This window comes from Rhinoraja longicauda, chromosome 22 (genome assembly GCF_053455715.1).
Source record: "Rhinoraja longicauda isolate Sanriku21f chromosome 22, sRhiLon1.1, whole genome shotgun sequence".
Lineage (NCBI taxonomy): Eukaryota > Metazoa > Chordata > Chondrichthyes > Rajiformes > Arhynchobatidae > Rhinoraja > Rhinoraja longicauda.
Window position 1 is genome coordinate 36,296,918 of NC_135974.1, and position 20,075 is coordinate 36,316,992.

Consider the following 20,075-nt stretch of genomic DNA (forward strand, 5'->3'; position numbering starts at 1 on the left):
TTTAATAAAGAATATGAGTGCTTACCATAAAGTAAATTTTAACCACTCTTTTTGCACCAAATATTATGGCATTTTGTGCCAGTTATATTATTTACTTTGAGAGTAGTAGAAATAACAAACGTGATCTTGAAATTCAGCCGTTGTATGTTAGTTACTTTAGATATAAGAGAAAAATAGTATCTGCGGTCATTCGTACTAAACATCAAAGATATCAGCTATCCGTTGGATTCATGTCCTGAACAAAGTCAATGAAGCCAAATGTCAAGAGGTGAATACCTCAAATGTTCAACATTAGCAACCATGAGAGTCTAATGTCATAAGGTCATAAAGGATAGGAGCAGAATTAGGCCGTTCAGTCCATCGTCTACTCCGCCATTCAATCATGGCTGATCTGCCTTCTCCTCACAACCCCTGACACCCGCCATGGGGAGGGGAGTGGGTAAACGTGAGGCGAAGAAAGGCCAGAACAAATTAGGTCCAGCAACAGATGACCTCAGGAAGGTGCTGATTTGATGTGCAGTGCTTCATTGATTAAATCTGCTGAAGGCCACTTTAATTAGATGACCCTCACCCCACGCAAAGACCTTAATTAGTCCTTTTGCAATAAACCAATTTTTTAACATTTTAAAGCAAAACATAATAGGAATTAATTTGATGTATGTACCACTACTGTTTGGCATATGAAAAGAGACAGCAAATAAACAAGTGAGAAAAGTACCCTTGATGTTTTAAAATGATTTATTATACATTTCAGCAATACACAGGATACAATTAAAGATTTGAAATAATTAATGTATGATGTTAAATTATCAAGGTCATTAGATAATTGTGCATACACTTCGGTATTGTTTGGGAGGACGGAATGGTTTCTATTCTGTGCATGATTCGTACCAAACTGCTATATGTAACAAAATAGACTGATTTTACATGCCTTATTCTTGAAATTACTTTGAACATAATAAAATTACAGTGGATATAGCAATTGTTTAACTTCTTGTGTATGGCGTGCACAACCTAAAGTTGTAGGTCAAGGGTAGACATCCAGGCCAGGGCTTGTGGGTGGATGGCCTTGATACCACCAGGGAAAAGCCTCAGTGAGCAGTCATTCACGATGTGTGGGATGGTCTGTGTTTGTGTGTGGGTACATTCAGAGGCACTCCGGTGTACATGTCCTTTATTAGCAGATCATTGGCAGTACAGATGCTGGCTACCGTTACCTCCAGCCCTCAGGAGAGTCTCCTAACTAACATTAGGATAACGCAGTACAAAACCCAGCCTGGATTAAGGGCCGGATGCACAACAGTAAATCAGACATGGATCTACAGTCTGGTCTGGATATCCGCAGTCGCAAGCAGGGCTGTCTGTCATCCCCCACTTGTGCAGGTGATGGGCTGTTCTTGCATGGAGGGTATGGATCCTGTTCAGGGTTAGCCATTGCTTGCGATGGAGGTCAAATCCCAGTGGTTTCACTGTGGGGTCTGTGATGACCACTCTGTTGTTGGTGTTGGCATCTTTCCAGGCTGTGCGCCACTCAGTCTTGGGGTCAAAGTCTTCCAGGGATTTGGCTGAAGACCAAAACGGTTTGCGGGACTTCAGGCACATGTTGGGCAGATTGTTCAAGTCAGCGTGGATGGGAAGATCAGGGTTAGCCTCGATGGTGCACCAATCTTTCAGCATCCTCTCCCTTCTGCGTATGTTGGGAGGGGCGATGTGAGAGAGGACAGTGCACAATCTGTTTAACGCAGTGGGCTTTCTCAGCATAAACTGTATGTTAGATCATTTCATTATATATTGTCATGTCTGTAAAATAATATATAGTGAAACAAAGAAGGTCAAAAGGTACTTTATATTTTTCCAGTAAAAATGAAAGTCACTAAGTCTTTTCCATGCTGTGTATAGGGAAAACAAATCAGCAAAAGATAACTGATGATATAAATTCAAGTATGAAGCAACAGACAATGTCACATTTCCCTCTTGATCAGTTCATTCTAACTCTTTTTAATAAAACAAAGCACCCCATAAATAAATTATGGACTTGGGTACATATACAGAAAAATAGCCAAACATAATCATCATATTGACTGCCGCAGTCATGTTTTTGTTTGCCCCGGAAATGAAAGGCTCATTAAAATTTCAGTATTTTGAAAGGCAGTTTATTTGGAGAGGTTAGGCTATTCAAAAATCAGAATTTGTGATAATTATGGTGTCACGGTACTTCTGTAGTGCCAAATGCACGTGGCACATTCACAAAAACAGTACTTCACCCATCCAGTCCAATCATTCTTTGCAGATACCACACCAACCAAAGATGACACTCGTACCTTCCATATATTAACTTCAAAACATGTTCTGCTTTACTGAATGTAATGATTAAAGATGAATGCTATCAGCCCTTTTCGCTTATTAACGCATTATAATTAGTTAAAAAAAACTGAAAGATAAGTCCTAGCTTTTACATTCTCAGCAGTTTGCTAATCAGTACCAGAGGATACTGGGAAACCAACCTATTCACTCTGTCAATATGTAAATGAATACATTACATTATAGAATAAACTCAACAAATTGAGTAGTCACATCGATTAGTTTACCAATATGAAAATGAAATTGTTTTCACTGATTTGCAAGTTGGAAATTAACAGCACCAGCCATTTTGAACCCAGAAGTGAAGAACTTCTCTCCAATAATATTGTCAATGATGAAATAAAATAATCACATTTCACACTCTGTTTCCAAGATATTCCCAGAATGGACCAACGTTCACCAGGGCCTTAAAAAAGGAAAACTAAAGTTAAATTATTCTGAATTCCAATTTAAAAATCGGATATATGGTACTGTCCCTTACCGCTCCCTTTACCAATGTTTTTAGAGACTTGACTACACGCATTCCAGCTATTGAACCTCTGAATGGTACGATGTCATTTAAAAGAAAGCGAATTGTAATTTTAAAATTTGCTAGCTGCTATGGACTCGTTGGGTCCAAACCTCTTCTGCATTGGTGTAGCACCCTCCCCTCCCCCACTTCCCCCTCCCCCTCCACTCACCCACTCCATCCCCCTCAACATCAACGGGCCCCAGCTGCGCAGGCGAGGACCCGTTGGGTTCTACGCACTCGCGGATCTGGCAGCCACCTTACGTAAGTATTAGATCAACGGGCCCCAACTGCGCAGGAGCAGACCCGTTGGGTTCCCATTGTGACGTCGAACACGGAGGTATTACTGTGCAGGCGTGGCTGACGGGCAGGGCAAGTGGAAAAGGGATTTATTAAAGTTTAAAAAGTGAATAATTTTTAAAATATAACAACCATTTGAACCGCAGGTCAAAGGTGAGTAAGGTGGGCCTATAATTGTTGTGCTACGGAGTACCGTTTTGGCTGTATTTTGGGTACATACAAACAATCAAATATATACACAAGATGATACAGAATCTTTTGTAACCTGAATCCATCAATCATCATTTACAAAATCAGAATTCCCAAAATTCTCAAATTATGGAATGGAATACTTTATTGTCACATGTGGCAAGGCACATTGAAATTAGACAATAGACAAAAGACAATAGGTGCAGGAGTAGGCCATTCGGCCCTTCGAGCCAGCACCACCATTCAATGTGATCATGGCTGATCATTCTCAATCAGTACCCCGTTCCTGCCTTCTCCCCATACCCCCTGCTGTACCTGCATACCTTTGCTTGCATACTTAAGGTATACAAATAGCAGCCACCGAGGCCACTGACAAAGTTACAAAGTACGCCGGTTCCCCCTTTGTCCCCCTCCTTCCCACACTGCGTCCCCATTGTCTATTGTTCTTCCCCCACCCCCACAGTGGTTCCCACACACCAGGTATTTACTTAATTGACCAATTATGAAGAATTCATTAACCTGAACAACAAAAATGAGAAAAGTGTTGGTCCTGTTATGGAGGGAGGCAAACCACCAGCTCTGTTTCTCCTCATATGCTGCACATTTCTAAAATTTAGTACAATTACTTCAAATCTCCTGTAGTTTAGTTGTGTTTCGCTATTGCAATACACAAGAGCCCCCTTGCTTATTGAGTTCATGCTGAACTTTCCCAGCAGAGCAATCCCATTCCACTCTTCTTATTTCCCTGCAATTCACTTGCCCAGCAAGTTCCTTTATTCCAGCATCTGCAGTTCCTTGTGTCTCCAATTCCCTTTTGATTGTCGCTTACATACAGTGTAGTTAACTGTAGCCAATCAACAAGACTTTGGGGTGTTTGGATGAAACCAGAGTGCCCAACCAAATGGAGAACGTGCAAACTCCACACGGACAGCACGAGATCGGATTCAAACCCAGCTCTTGAAACTGTGAGGCTGCAGTTATTAACGAGTATCATCTGCACCAGAGTGATTGACTGAATTTACAGATAGGCAACAAAACTAAGCATCGAATCATTGGCTTTTGTTTGTTTATTTCATTCTGATTCCTGTAAAATACTATTCTTCCAAAAGCAGCTAGTCTGCATCGCAGCAAAACAGTTCTCAGCAGGTCATCAGATTAATACATTGCAGTAATTATTTAACCACAGTTTAATTAATTGCATAGACTCTGCCCGTAAAACAAACTGTCCCTCTGCAAGGTTTGTTCAATTTTAAACCTGTACTTCACACATCTCCTGTAATTAATTATATAGACTTTGGCCATTAAAATGCTGTCCCTATGTGAGATTTGTTCAATTTTAAACCTGTGCAGTATTTCACACATTGCCTGCAAATGTAATACAGGTAAACACTTGATCCCACAAATGAGGGGAGAATCAATTTATAAGCATTATGCATAAAGCTGAACAGTATGTAGTCAATTATCTTCATGTAAAAACAGTGGAAAGTGGCAAATGCAAAGCGGAACTAACCAGTCAAGTGAGTCTGAAGAAGGGTCTCGACCTGAAACGTCACCCATTCATTTTCTCCAGAGATACTGCCTGACCCGCTGAGTTACTCCAGCATGTATGTTTGTCTTAAGTGTTTATTTTAAACTCGCAAGGCGAATACTTAGATGCCCATGAAATAGAGATAGTTCATAAATGCTCACTGCTCCACCCAATAGTGAGCTTCGTGAAATGCTGTCCAACATTTGTATTCATGAAGCAGATCCTTAGCACTAATTTCACCAATCACTCTTTGCTACTTTACAGCACATTTTAGTGAATCTAAGCTTCACCCTTTATCCAAGGCTTCTCAAATCTTCGGCGTTGCAGACTCATTTGACAGTGGCACAGCTGGCAGAACTGCTGCCTCACAGCGCCAGAGACCCCGGTTCAATCCTGGCCTCCGGTTCTGTCTGTGTGGAGTTTGCAGATTCTCTTTGTGACTGCGTGGTTTTCCTCCAGGTGCTCTGGTTTCCTCCCACATGCCAGAGACATGCAGGTTAGTAGGTTATTTGGCCTCTGTAAATTGCCCCTCGTGCGTGGGATAGAACAAGTGATAGAACTAGTATAGAACTCGATGGCCCGAAGGGCCTGTTTCCACACTGTATCTCTAAACTAGACTAAACTAAATGACAGTTATATTGTGGTTATAATACTCAAGAAGAGCAACCATTTCTATGATCGAAATAAAGTTGGAATAAATTATAACAACAACATTGTAAACACAACACTAAGAGCTGGAGGAACTCAGCAGTTCCGGCAGCAATTGTGGAGGGAAAAGGACAGACCTTTCTTTGGGGTCTCAAGAAGAGACCCTACCCGGATCGTCGCCTGTCCATTCCCTCCACAGATGCTGCCTGACCAGCTGGGTCCATCCAGCACTTTGTGTTTTGCTCAAGATTCCAGTACCCGTGGTTTCTCATGTCTTCAACGCGGAAACCCCGATTTATTGAAGATAAGGAATTAGTGAGGGCATTTTTAGCTCACCGCTTTGTACGTCCGTTTCTGGCCGGCGTGTTTCGCTGTCCTGCCGGTCTCTGTCCCCGTTTCCACGTGCATAGAATAAATAATGTCGAAAAAATCCTCCACAACCGCTACGCGTTTCAGAGAGATGCTCTCCTTAGCCGTGACTCCATCTCCAGTCTGTGGAAGCACATTACAATATTCACCGACAGCAGTGGTTTCGTAAACATTTTAGTCTGTTTATTATTGACAATGATGAATTATTATTATCATTATTATTATTATTATCATCAGGCAAACACTCACTCCACATTTCGAATAACAATAAAGCCCAGTAACAAGAATATGGGAAACAAGTCTATGCAAATTACAGCAAAAGTCCGATCTCATCCCACACAGCAGTGTCGGTGAACTAATCTTCCACTTAAAAGACTGGAAGAGATTTGATTTCAAATTTACTGGCAAATTGAGTTACACGCTTTATGCATTATAGTTAAATGACATCTAGCTTAGTTTAGTTTTTTGTCACGTGTACCGAGGTACAGTGAAAAGCTTTTGTCGCGTGCTAACCAGTCAACGGAAAGACTATACGTGATGACAATCAAGCCATCTACGATGTACAGATAAAGTGATACAGGATGAAGGGAAAAACCTTTAGTGCCATTTAAAGTCCAGTAAAGTTCGATTAAAGGTAGTCCGAGAATCTCTAATGAGGTAGATAGTAGCTCAAGACCGTTCTCTAGTTGTTGATAGAATTGTTGAGAGCAGCCCTGATCTTTAGTGTTTTGTCTTAGTGTCCAAAAGATGTAACTGTGTTCAGAATCCAAAAATATTATTCTAAATTACCAAGATTTGTTTATTGGATAGGATAAACCAAACTTGGAATAAACATACAACTTTAATTGTTTGTTATCGTTTTTTACACAAATAAGAGCCAAAGATTTATGCCTAAGATAGACTGATCAATCTGAAGAAGGGTCTCGAGCCGAAACATCACCCATTCCTTCTCTCCAGAGATGCTGCCTGTCCCGCTGAGTTACTCCAGCATTTTGTGTCTATCTTCAATTTAAATCAGCATCTGCAGTTCTTTCCTAAAGATTTATGCCTGTTGAGTTTAAAGTACATAAGTAAATGAATTTTGGCTTTGGTCACTTTGGGTGGATGTAGAAGACATGTTGAAGATTTTGTGAGGGCTACACATGAACAGATTGTTAGTCAAACGTCTCATTAATGATCAGCCATTATTTACTGTTAAAATCATTCCAAGTGTATACCCTCCCCAGCAATTTTGCACAAACGACTAAATTTACACTTAATTGCAGACTGAGTTACCACATCTCATGCAACCAACACTGAAACCACTTAGAGAATTACAAATTAAAGCAAATTTGCTGGAGATTAAAATATTAAAATGTATTTATTTTGACGTTTTCATAGCTGCTTTAAGCAGACCATACCAGCAGTTCTCAATACATAAAGAGAATGTTTGGGGGGAGAAAGGGGGGAGGTGGTGGAGAGAGAGGAGAGATGAAGAGACTGCAGTTACAGACAAGAATAGATTCTCAGCAAAGGTCAGTGTGACAAAGATTAAATCATTTTGTCTCGCTGTGATGCCTAACTCTTTAAATATGGGTAGCCATAAAAACCTTACAAATTGTGTTCTCTTTCTACACACAAACTTTTATTCCTCATTTTATAATGGACACCAGACCTGTCAGCATGTTTTATTTAAAATAACTAGTAATATATTTAAAAATAAACAAATCTTGTCAACTTTTGCCATCATATTTTGTCTAAGCACCAATCTAACTGAAAAATTATTTATAAAATTCTTGGTGTAGGAGCCATTTACGCTTCATTTAGTTACTGTCATTGTATTATGGCAATGTTTAATATTTCTAGTTTCTGTCTTTTTTGCATGCTTGTGGGTGTGATTTGATACGTAATGGGGAGTGTCTACAATGGAGGAAGCTAGCGTAGCGACAGAGATTGTGGGTCAGTTAATCTCAGAGGATGGAGAGAATACAGTTTTTTACCACACTCACGTCTGCCACACTCACTCCTGCCACACTCACGCCAGCCACACTCACACCTGCTACACTCGCGCCAGCCACACTCACGACTGCCACACTCACGTCTGCCACACTCACGCCTGCCACACTCACGCCTGCCACACTCACGTCTGCCACACTCACGACTGCCACACTCGCGCCGCTACACTCACAAGGCCCACACAGTAACGACTACACGATTTTTACTGTATTGTTTGAAGAAGAAACAGTTGATAAGAACGAAAAGTTATGAATTACTCTTTTGATTTGTGCTACTTTAATAAAGACCAATTAATTAAGAAACAGCGTTTGGAAGATTCATATTTGTTATCTCAGAGTGCGATGTGTGCGTAAGCTATACCACACTCCATTCCATTCCCGAGAAGTAATGGCTAATGAAGTTGGACTTTGAGAAGGTATAGAAACTGCCATTACATTAGGATTGACGTTTTTTAAACAATTTATAATGTGCAAAGTTGTAAACAAAATGACAAAAATCAGATGTAATGTTAACCCATCAGATTGTCCTTTGTGTATGACATAATTCAATTTATACATTTAGTCCTCAACCTCTTTTAAAATTATGAATTTAATCAGGGATGATTACCTGACAACAACTGGAAAGAGCTTTCAATTATTTGGGTCTAAGCATAAACATTTCCAATATGTAAACTCTGCATTGAGATGAGTTGAATGATGTGTCCACTTTTGTAAATATAGTGTAGTTTATTTTCTTCTTCTTTGTCCAAAAAAGTATTTGAAACAATCTGGAATTCACATTGTCCAAAATATTTTGTGAACAAGTTAACATTTATTGAGATCCATGACAAAACAATTGTGAAAAATTGTCAATTAACATAAGTGTTCATGGCAGAAGTGAAAAGCCCAGAAAATTCTGCACACCAAACCTATAGTTTTACAGCCACTAATTTTAGAAAGCAGATATGTGTTAATATTTTACAAGCATTAACTAATTCATGAAGGCTAAATTGGTGGAAACTTACAAAAGGGACTGCAAAAAGAACAGGAAGGAAGATTGTGGTGAGGGTTGGGGGAGGGAAGTGGTGGTGATGTTGGATAGATTTTTTTAAAGGTGGTTCAGTCCCAATCTTAACAGTTCCCTGCCCTCAGTCCATTTGGCAGCACAGTGTACTTCCAGAAAACATGCACTGCTATTAGAATGTGTATGAGGTAGTGCTCTATCTCAACATCTCCATCAAACCTCATACCCCCCCCCCCCAACTCCCCTCCCCACACCTCCCCTCACCTCAGCCCTTTTCTCTCCATGTCTCAAACCCTCTATGTTATTGGGGCTAGAAACACAATCAATTCCATAACCACAGAACATCTCCTTAATAATCACAAAACTCAAAAGGCTACAAGGGAAGAATGGAACTTAGTGACAGCTGTCCTTAAGCGATGGCAACTAACGAAAGATCTCAAAAGAATATGGTCCGGTTAAAAAATCTTCAAGGTTTGGGGATAATGAAAATAAAGGGATTGAAGAGGATAAAGAGAGATGGACAGGCTGTGATATAGAGAATCTCAAGGTAGCATTACCAAACCACATTTGACACACAATGAACCATTAGACTTGTAGAAGACACTGATTTTTTGTCAGCATGCTGATCTATTGAGTCAAGAACTTTTAACGGGTACTTAGATGACCGGAGAATCTGCTCCTGAAATCACAGACACATTTGTGAGCATTGCAAATGGTGTGAGTCGATATGATTCAGCCTTGGTTGCCACAAGAAACCATAGATAAATACATGGTCGTCTATGACCAAGGTGAGACCATTTTCCTTTCCCCTTTTGTAAGAGTTTATGGAGGATAGAATAAGCTCGATAGCTTTGTTCTGGGCCACGGTCTGCCAATGTGTGATGCGGACTCTTTTGATGTTTGTCTCTTTGAAGCTTTTCTTTTTGGCCTTGCAGTTTTCCTTCTCCATTGGTACATTGGTTATGCCGCAATTATTTTGGTAGGAATGCTTCATACACTCACGGAGCCTGACTGTACCTCGGTTGATGCTGATTTGAGGTGGAGTCAGGCACTCTGCACGGAAGATGCTAGCCTCCATCTTTCAGTTGATATTGAGATTCTTCAAATGGACGTACTAGCATTCCAGGTTTTCCCACAAATTCTCAGTAATTACCCAGATGTGGAGGCGAGTTGAGATTAGTATTGTTTAATAAGATTATAGACAATAGACAATAGGTGCAGGAGGAGGCCATTCGCCCTTCAAGCCAGCACCGCCATTCAATGTGATCATGGCTGATCATTCTCAATCAGTACCCCGTTCCTGCCTTCTCCCCATACCCCCTGACGCCGCTATCCTTAAGAGCGTTATCCGGCTCTCTCTTGAATGTATTCAGAGAATTGGCCTCCACTGCCTTCTGAGGCAGGGAATTCCACAGATTCACAACTCTCTGACTGAAAAAGTTTTTCCTCATCTCCATTCAAAATGGCCTACCCCTTATTCTTAAACTGTGGCCCCTTGTATATACTCTGAAGTAACCCAGCAAGACAGCCTGTCAAAGGCAAGACAAGCAGAATAAATACTGGACTGAATCTACATCTACAGTTGCCCTCTGGCAGAGATAGCTGCCAAGGTAGGCAACATGTTCTACATTTTCCAGTTCCACACTGTCAACATAGATCTCCTTTGTTGGACGATGCTCAGAGCAACATGGTGACACGCGGTAGTTTTGGCAATGGTCAGAGTTAGCCCTGTGCTGTTATAAGCTTCAGAGAAGCAGTTACATGCTGCTTGTGCCTTTTGTTCATTGTACAACAGCGGTGTGATTATCTGCCTATTAGTGTTTGATTACAGAAGTAGCTGATGCTACTTTAGTTCTAACTCAAGGTGAATGGTTACTGCCAGTCCAATATTGGGTACCAGACATTGGTAGACATTGTTGGATAAATGTTTGCATGCTGATAAAAGTATGGAGAAGGATGCAGGTACACCACATGTTTCACACCTATTCAGATGGCAAAAAGCTCAGACTACACTACTAGAAACAGGCATTCAAATGAGTCTTATAATAGTGGCCTGGGCAACCAAACTGTATTTTTTCACAGAGACTTATGATTGGTAAAGTCATAGGCTTTGCTCAGATCAGTGTAGACTATTTCATGCCAGGGTTGATGTTCTGACACCTTTCCTGAATCTAGCTGCAAAGATCACAACAATGGTGAATTCTGAAGCCATATGGCGAGCCTGGGAATACTCCCTTTGCAAGAGGCAGCAGGTGATCCATTCTGAGTGGCAATGCTTCATTAGTTGTCATTGTTGGCACCATTTATTGTTATAAAAATGGCAGCCCTGTTATTGTCGTGCAAGTCAACAGGAATTTGTTTTATGCACCAGTTTTCTGGGAAATGCAAATGAAATTTGTTTATTAGTGTTTCTCTAACAAAGCTACAAAGCAGAGGAGAGGAGACATTTGTTAATTCTGGTTCAGCACCCTATCACTTGGGTGATAAGTTCATAAGTCATAGGAGCAGAGTTAGCCCATTTGGCCCAGCATCTACTCCGCCATTCACTCATGGTTGGTCTATCTTTCCCTCTCAACCCCATTCTCCTGCCTTCTCCCCATAACCTTTGACACTCTTACTAATCAAACCTGGGCAATGTGAATTAAACACAGCACCAGAGTTTATGCAGGATAGAATAAAATGATATGTCAGGAGAGCGTTGGGATAGTCAGGAGCAGGGTAACAACGGCAGGTAAGCTAAGATAAAGATGGAGTCCATTGATGGTATAGAGGTACAACGGGTAATCTTCCTTTTGGACATGAATTTGTTTGAATGATATTGGCCATGAAATCTGACAATTGGCTCTGAAGTAGAGCTGTGTGTCACACTGATGTGTGTCATCAGTTTATGCGGAAACTAACTTGGCTTCTGGACGAAGATTGCATAGTTTTCCAACAGTTATGCCAGTGTGAATAATGGGTGATAAACCACTGCGGATGATACACTGACCACATGTGTCACACTATTATTACCTCCGGCTGTCTATGAGTGGTATTAGAGCACCTCCATTGGGAAGAGATAGTCATTACAGAACAATAAGTTACAAAGCAGTTTCTTTGATAAATATAAGCTTGCTTAAGTAGTGCGTTTTGAGAAAACAGCAGGAATTGGAGGTGCATGAGACTATTCCAAATATGAATATGGACCTATAAAATATTAACTTGAAGCATGGCAAAATCTCCTTTTCAACTGACTCAAACTGCGTTAGATGTTGAGAGATGATAACAAAATCAATTTCTGCCCAGTAAGAGGTAGCAGGAAGGATTTTTTTTTCTTTTATATATACTTTCAAACGCTAAATGCTTCTTTTCTCTCTGGGGACAGTTTCATCTAGGGAGCTTAATATGCAGCATTTCCTCAGAAGTTGTTTTGTAACCTGTACCGATCCCACAGCATGTGTACAAATCAGACACCTGTCTCCAAGACAATAAAGTAATCACAACGGTGCGCTCAAAGGTCAGTTTGACACCATGCACACTATAGTCCATGTTGCCTACAAAACTCTGAGCATCTAATCCTGATGCATGAAATTAAACTCTCCTCCATCACAATAAGTTTGAACCCTTCACTTTCATAATATCATTTTATATCTACTGACTAAGATATATTGTCAGGTAATTCTCTCCAAATTTTTAGTGGTTTTAATATTACCATTGAAATAATTCAGTACATTTTCCTAATAGAAATCTATCTAAGGGTTAATCAGGATGCAGTTTTAGCAACAGCATTAACTAGTTTCCTTCACATCAACATTTTATATTTGTTCAGAAGAGGCTTGAAAGAAAGAAAGACAGTTGTGCACAATTTGTAGTACACGTCACAAGCAATTAAAGTCTTCTTTCCACCATTCCATCCTTCACCAGGTAGCTATCAGACTTTAATGACATCCGAATGAAACATTTTCCGATGCCCCTTTTGGGTTTGGGATGGCAAAATATTTGTGATGGTCCAACTTCATTGAAATTCACCAGATAACTCATGAGTGCCAAGGCAACACGGAACAATAAACCTTATTCAAGGGAGTGCAAATCTAATGTGTGTCCTGCCTGCTGTAATGAGTTGTACCAGGTCAGGGGAAACGAACAGGAAGGGTCACAGAGGAGATGATGTGGGGGGTGTTCAGGTAGGGTAATCCTTTCACATTGTTCCATCAGTCCCTTCCCGGACAGGTGACAAGGCTGCTGTGGACATGGCCATTGGTGAAAAAGGGTCTCGACCCGAAACGTCACCCATTCCTTCCCTCCAGAGATGCTGCCTGTCCCGCACTGAGTTACTCCAGCTTTTTGTGTCTATCTTTGGCCATTGGTGAAATATGCTCACCGTGACATTTGTACCTTTAAGAATGTTGAGATTCTGAACAGATTAATAGTTTTCCAATGTCCATATTGCATGCAGAATCATAGAATTAGTATTGAAAATATAAACACAGTGGGCCATTCAACCCTCTGTGTCCGTGCCAATTTTCAAAAATGTTCTCGTACACTTGATCCATTGTCATGGCTTTATAAGTACACATCCAAGTACTGATTATATGCGACAAACATTTATGTCTCCTACTATTTAAGGCAGTGAATTCCAAAGCCATATCACCCATTGAGGTAAAAATGTTCTCTCTGGTTTCTTTAATCCTTCCACAAGTTATTTTAAACTGCATTCCTTGTTTTTGACTCCTCAGCTAAAGGAAATGATATCCTGTCTGGTAAGGCCTTTCAAAATTGCATAATCTTGATTTAAGTCTGCCCTCTAAGTAAATACCCCATCATATCTTGTCTTTCCTCAGGCACAGTTTTCCAGACCCAGCATCACATATGCAGATAGACACAAAAAGCTGGGGTAATTCAACGGGACTGGCAGCATCTCTGGAGAGGAGGAATGGGTGACGTTTCGGGTCGAGACCCTTCTTCAGAGATGCTGCCTGTCCCGCTGAGTTACTCCAGCTTTTTGTGTCTATCTTTGGTTTAAACCAGCATCTGCAGTTCATTCCTACACATCACATATGCAGATGTCCTTTGCTTCTTCTATACTGCCAGGCAATCTCCGTGTAATATGGTGAACATAACTGTATGCTGCATTCAATCTGTGACCAAACTAGTGTAGTGTGCAATACTGGCAATATCCCCCCAGTAGATCTAGACACAAAGCGCTGGAGTAACTCAGCGGGTCAGGCAGCATCTCTCCTGACACGAAACCTCACCCATCCTTTTTCTCCAGATTTGTTGCCTGAACCGCTGAGTTACTCTAGCACTTTGTGTCTATCCTTGGTATAAACCAGCATCTACAGTTCTTTGTTCCTACTCCCTGTATTTATATTCTATGCCTTAGCTAATAAAATATAGTATCCTACATAGATCAGTCTAAAGATGGGTCTCGACCCGAAACATCACCCATTCCTTCTCTCCCGAGATGCTGCATAATCTGCTGAGTTACTCCTGCATTGTGTGTCTACCTTTCCTACACGTAGTATCCTATATGCCTTTTTAACCAACTCATTGACTTGTCTTGATTCTTTTAAGGATTTGATTTGAACACATCAAATTTGTTCCTCCGCCTGCTATGTAGAAGCTTGTGAAGATCCTTGCTACAAATCCATGCAGTCTACATTAAACGCACATCTCTCAGTGATTCCCCTTGTTGTCCCCCTCAAAGCATTCAATCAAGCCAGTCCAGTACTACGTTCACTGAACAAATCCATCCGTCTGTTCCTGATTAATCAGTACCTTTCTGAAAGATTTATACCGTCTCTTCAAATGGATTCCGATATTTTGAACAGTGCTGAAGTTAAACCAACTGGCCAATAATGACTTGGTTTGCCCCAACCTTTGTTTTTAGACCACGGCACAGTATTGGCTCTCCTCTCACACCAATACTGCAGCCAGGGAGAATTTTTAAATTGTCATCAATTATCTCCCTTGCTTCTTTTAAGAGGTTGGGCTATATTTCATCTGGCACAGATGAATTGTCTGTTTTTAAAGATAATAAACTTCTTAAAACTTAGGCAAGTGGAACTGTAGATGCTAGTTTGCAAAAAATGACACAAAGCGCTGGAGTAACTCAGTGGGTCAGGCAGCATCTCTGGAGAACATGGATAGGTGACGTTTCACAGAGTGCTGGAGTAACTCAGCGGGTCAGGCAGCATCTCCGGAGAACATGGATAGGTGGCGTTTCACAGAGTGCTGGAGTAACTCAGCGGGTCAGGCAGCATCTCCGGAGAACATGGATAGGTGATGTTTCAGGATGGGACCCTTCTTGAAATGTTTTTCTCATGTTCTATTTTTATCACGTTGAACATTTGACTTAATGACAATGTTGACATGATAACCCTCTTTGGTAGATTCCGTAAATATAACAGGCACTCGTACAAAAGACAAGAGAAGTGGTAATATGCAGATAAGACAACAACGGGAGAGTATCTTTAGCCTTATTGATGGCAGCAAAATCAATATAAATTTAATATCCTGGATTTTATATTATCCAAGCATGGGTCTCCAATCATCCAGCTAATATCAGAAATGAAAATCCTGATAGGTGGCGAGATTGACTTAAAATTAAAGACCTATTGTAATATACAAAGCTTAAACAAATGGGCAGGATGAAGTAGCCAACTTTATTTGTAGGAAGGAACTGCAGATGCTGGTTTAAACCGAAGATAGACACAAAATGCAGCAGTAACTCAGCGGGACAGGCAGCATCTCTGGATAGAAGGAATGGGTGACGTTTTGGGTCGAGACCCTTGTTCTGGCTGCTATCTAGTCTATCTAGCCAACTTTATTGAATGATTTACATCCGTGTAAATAAAATATTAAATAAAAAATAAAATATTTAAAGGTCCTGCTTCCACTGCCATTCAGTAAGAAAAATGTTTCAAAGGCTCTCAACTCAAAAATTCACCTCGTCTCAAATGGCCAATGTGAAACGTGTAACAGCTTCATTTTATCCTGTCAGGACGTCTCAGGATCTTGTATGTTGCACCAGGTGCTGTCACACTTTTCTGAACCCCACTGGATACAAGCCTGATCTGCACAATCTTTCCTCAGGAAGAAACCCTCCCATTCCAGGTATTAGTCATTTACTACAAGCAGATTTGGACAACTGAAGATCTAAAATATGTAAGGAAGGTACTCCACAAAACTGCAACACCCATGAATAATGGTGGAAAGATTTGACTTGAGGTGATATCACTGGGGGTATATACACTTTCATATCATGTTTGCTTTACAGTGCATGCATTGTGCTACTTAAAGCCCTTCCCTGACTGCTCAGAGAAGATTATGGCACAGCTTATTTTACAAATTGTCTAAATTTCTTCCAATGCATTTACTTCCTTTCTTCAATAAGGAGCCTTTTCATGTGCCCCTTATTTGGTTTCCCAGTACACTACATAACGGGCATAACCCACTAACCTTTGCAATCAATTACCCTGGCAACAAATGATAAGGTTCTGTAATCAGTATTTATTTCAATACTTGCTGTACCTACTTACTCATCCTTTGCACTAGGAAATTCAGTTCTCTCTGCACCCCTGAGCTGTGCAAGCTATTACCATTTAGATAACGTTTATTTTCATTTTTCATGCCAAACAGGACCATTTCACATTTTACCACATTATACTCCATTGCCAGCCCGTAATCTGTTGAATATCGCTTTGCAGCCTCCTCATGTCCCATCACAAATTGCCTTCATATCTTTTTATGTATCATTAACAAATATACCAACCATTCCTTCATCCCAGTGATTTATATAATTTGTACAAGGTTAAGGCCCGAGCACTGATTCCTGTGCTAACCGGAAAAAGACACATCTATGCTTATTTTCTGTTGCCTGTTAGCTAGGCAAACTTCTATCCTTATTAATATATCACCCCCTTTTAATTTCTGCAATGATCCTTATTGCAGCAACTTATCAATGTCCTCTGACATTCTAAGTATGGTATATTCAATTGTCTTTTATCTATAATACTTGTTACTCTTGCAAAGAACTCTAATGAACTGGTCAAACATGATTTCTCTTTCACAAAAACATGGTGTCTTGGGCTGATTACCATGAATCTTTCAGTAATCCTTCTACAATCCTTTATAGTAGGGTAGATAATTGCTAACATGCACTAGATTATACCATAATGGTTAGAATGCTCATTGTCATGAGAAAGACTGAAAACCGGGTGGGAGCAATAACACTGTTGTTAGTCACAAAATGCTGGAGTAACTCAGCGGGTCAGGCAGCATCTTCAATCTGAAGAAGGGTCTCGACTCGAAACGTCACCCATTCCTACTCTCCAGAGATGCTGCCTGACACGCTGAGTTACTCCAGCATTTTGTGTCTACCTTCGATTTAAACCAGCATCTGCAGTTTTTTTTCCTAATAAAACTGTTGTGTTTCGACGCATTTCTTCACTGAGATTGGCTTTGCTGTAGATATGTTGATTGGAATAAAGACTTGCACACCTCCATGGACCAAACGTAAAATGGGAACTATTTTCTGTAGATACCCAGCGGAGAGTGTTCTACAGTCCCTGCCGATTAATGGAATCAAAAGCTTTTGTGACATTGATAAAAGCTGTGCATAATGGATGGGGGAGCTGCTGCTTGCTGGAGTATTCTGAGAGTTGTTACGTAATGAAGATGTGGAGCTAATCTTCAGACCTACAGGGAAGCAGTTCGGTCTGTAGCAACCACGCTCCAGAATCAAGGTCAGCGACCAGCATTTGCGTACATTGAAAGACCAAGTTACAAGCCATTATTGGATAATTCACTGAAGCATACTCGAGGATTGTCCTTACACTCAACATTTGCAGGATGTGGATTCGCAATGAGACCATGGAAAATGCGGTTTCCTTTGCACCATTGCTACTCCAGAAACACGGTTACTGCAACCTCAGTTGTTGAGCTACAGTACGCAGACATATGTCATTTTGAGACTGAGCTCCAAATCAATCTCCGCTGGGTATCTACAGAAAATAGTTCCCATTTACGTTTGGTCCATGGAGGTGTGCAAGTGGGGATAAATGGGTCCCTTTCAGAATGGCAGGCAGTGACTAGTGGGGTACCGCAAGGCTCGGTGCTGGGACCGTAGCTATTTACAATATACATTAATGACTTGGATGAAGGGATTCAAAGTACCATTAGCAAATTTGCAGATGATACAAAGCTGGGTGGTAGTGTGAACTGTGAGGAAGATGCTAAGAGGTTGCAGGGTGACTTGGACAGGTTGTGTGAGTGGGCGGATGCATGGCAGATGCAGTTTAATGTGGATAAGTGTGAGGTTATCCACTTTGGTGGTAAGAATAGGAAGGCAGATTATTATCTGAATGGTGTCAAGTTAGGAAAAGGGGACGTAAACGAGATCTGGGTGTCCTAGTGCATCAGTCACTGAAAGGAAGCATGCAGGTACAGCAGGCACTGAAGAAAGCCAATGGAATGTTGGTCTTCATAACAAGAGGAGTTGAGTATCGGAGCAAAGAGGTCCTTCTGCAGTTGTACAGGGCCCTAGTGAGACCGCACCTGGAGTACTGTGTGCAGTTTTGGTCTCCAAATTTGAGGAAGGATATTCTTGCTATTGAGGGCGTGCAGTGTAGGTTTACTAGGTTAATTCCTTGAATGGCGGGACTGTCATATGTTGAAAGACTGGAGCGACTAGCCTTGTATACACTGGAATTTAGAAGGATGAGAGGGGATCTTATTGAAACATATAGGATTATTAAGGGGTTGGACACGTTAGAGGCAGGAAACATGTTCCCAATGTTGGGGGAGTCCAGAACCAGGGGTCACAGTTTAAGAATAAGGGGTAGGCCATTTAGAACAGAGATGAGGAAAAGCTTTTTCAGTCAGAGAGATGCAAATCTGTGGAATTCTCTGCCTCAAAAGGCAGTGGAGGCCAATTCTCTGAATGCATTCAAGAGAGAGCTAGATAGAGCTCTTAAGGATAGCGGAGTCAGGGGGTATGGGGAGAAGGCAGGAACAGGGTACTGATTGAGAATGATCAGCCATGATCAAATTGAATGGTGGTGCTGGCTCGAAGGGCCGAATGGCCTAATCCTGCACCTATTGTCTATTGTCTATTAAAGGGTCTGTAAAGCTGCAGGAAGTAAGTATTTAATTGTTCCGTTGCCAGCACACTTAACATTTGACAAGGTAAGTTAGTAGTGTTACATTAGGGATAAACATTAGCCAGGCTATGAGGGATAACTCCTCTGTTCTTCTTACAAAATTTGCTGAGAGGAGGTTTATTGCCATAGAGAAGGTCTTGGTTTAACAACTTTTCAGAAGGACAGTTGCTCCAATAATATGAAATCCCTTCAGAATGATATTGGATTTCAGTCCATTGAGCTCGACCTTTGAACCACAACATTCTGACTCTCAGATTAGACTGTGTTACTAAATGAGCCATAACCAACATTTCACACTGTTTACATTTATATGCAAACCCAGAAAACACTCACAAATGTAATGTTCCTTAATTGCAAGATCATTCATAAATGTATTTGAAAACAACTAAATTGTTTGTTTCCAAAGATTATTGTTCCATTAGCTTGTGCAACTTTACTGATAATTTTTGATCTTCTTTCTCTATTCATTTCTATTTTTAGCTCTTTTGAGGAATTATTTATATAACTCCATTGATAAATCTTTCTCTCCATCTGAACAATATGTTCCTTCACAGCATTATGCGAGACACTGGTTATAAAAAGTGCTCAAATACTCAGTAAGACACTGAGAGATTGATGTCCACCAAACGACCTTGGCATAAGGAAAGTTCTGTAATCAGGAGATAATGGGCAGGCACTGAGCTGGATAAGCAGCTATAGGAACTCAGAACAAACATGGAACACTAAAGTAGAATACATTTCACGCAAGTAGCTTCCAAAACAAAACATTCACATCATATGACCAATACGTGTGATATTTCTCAGTAGGTTTATTGGTCGGCACTGAAATTGGTTTGCCTTTTTAACCTTGACGTGTGTGAACTGATTTGGGGTAGTGGAAAATAAAGACCCTGGAATCTGCGCTCAGTTTCAATCTTGAGAATTCTCACTGAGTGGCATCAAGAGAGAGTTAGATTTAGCTCGTAGGGCTAAAGAAGTTAAGGGATATGAGGAAAAAGCAAGAACGGGGTACTGATTTTAGTTAATCAAATGA

General features: G+C 40.7%; 1 protein-coding gene across 4 annotated transcripts in view; it reads right to left on the reverse strand.

The window, feature by feature from the left end:
* The window catches only part of nol4lb (nucleolar protein 4-like b), a 148,842-nt gene that overhangs the window by 113,317 nt on the left and 15,450 nt on the right, over positions 1-20,075 (reverse strand). For all 4 annotated transcript variants that reach the window (XR_013548741.1, XM_078419159.1, XM_078419158.1 and 1 more), the window contains exon 2: positions 5,871-6,026. Coding sequence is in view for 3 of the 4 variants with exons in the window: in XM_078419159.1 (XP_078275285.1) it covers positions 5,871-6,026 (156 nt within the window). In the remaining variant the exon portion in view is untranslated. The remainder of the gene's footprint in view (positions 1-5,870; positions 6,027-20,075) is intronic.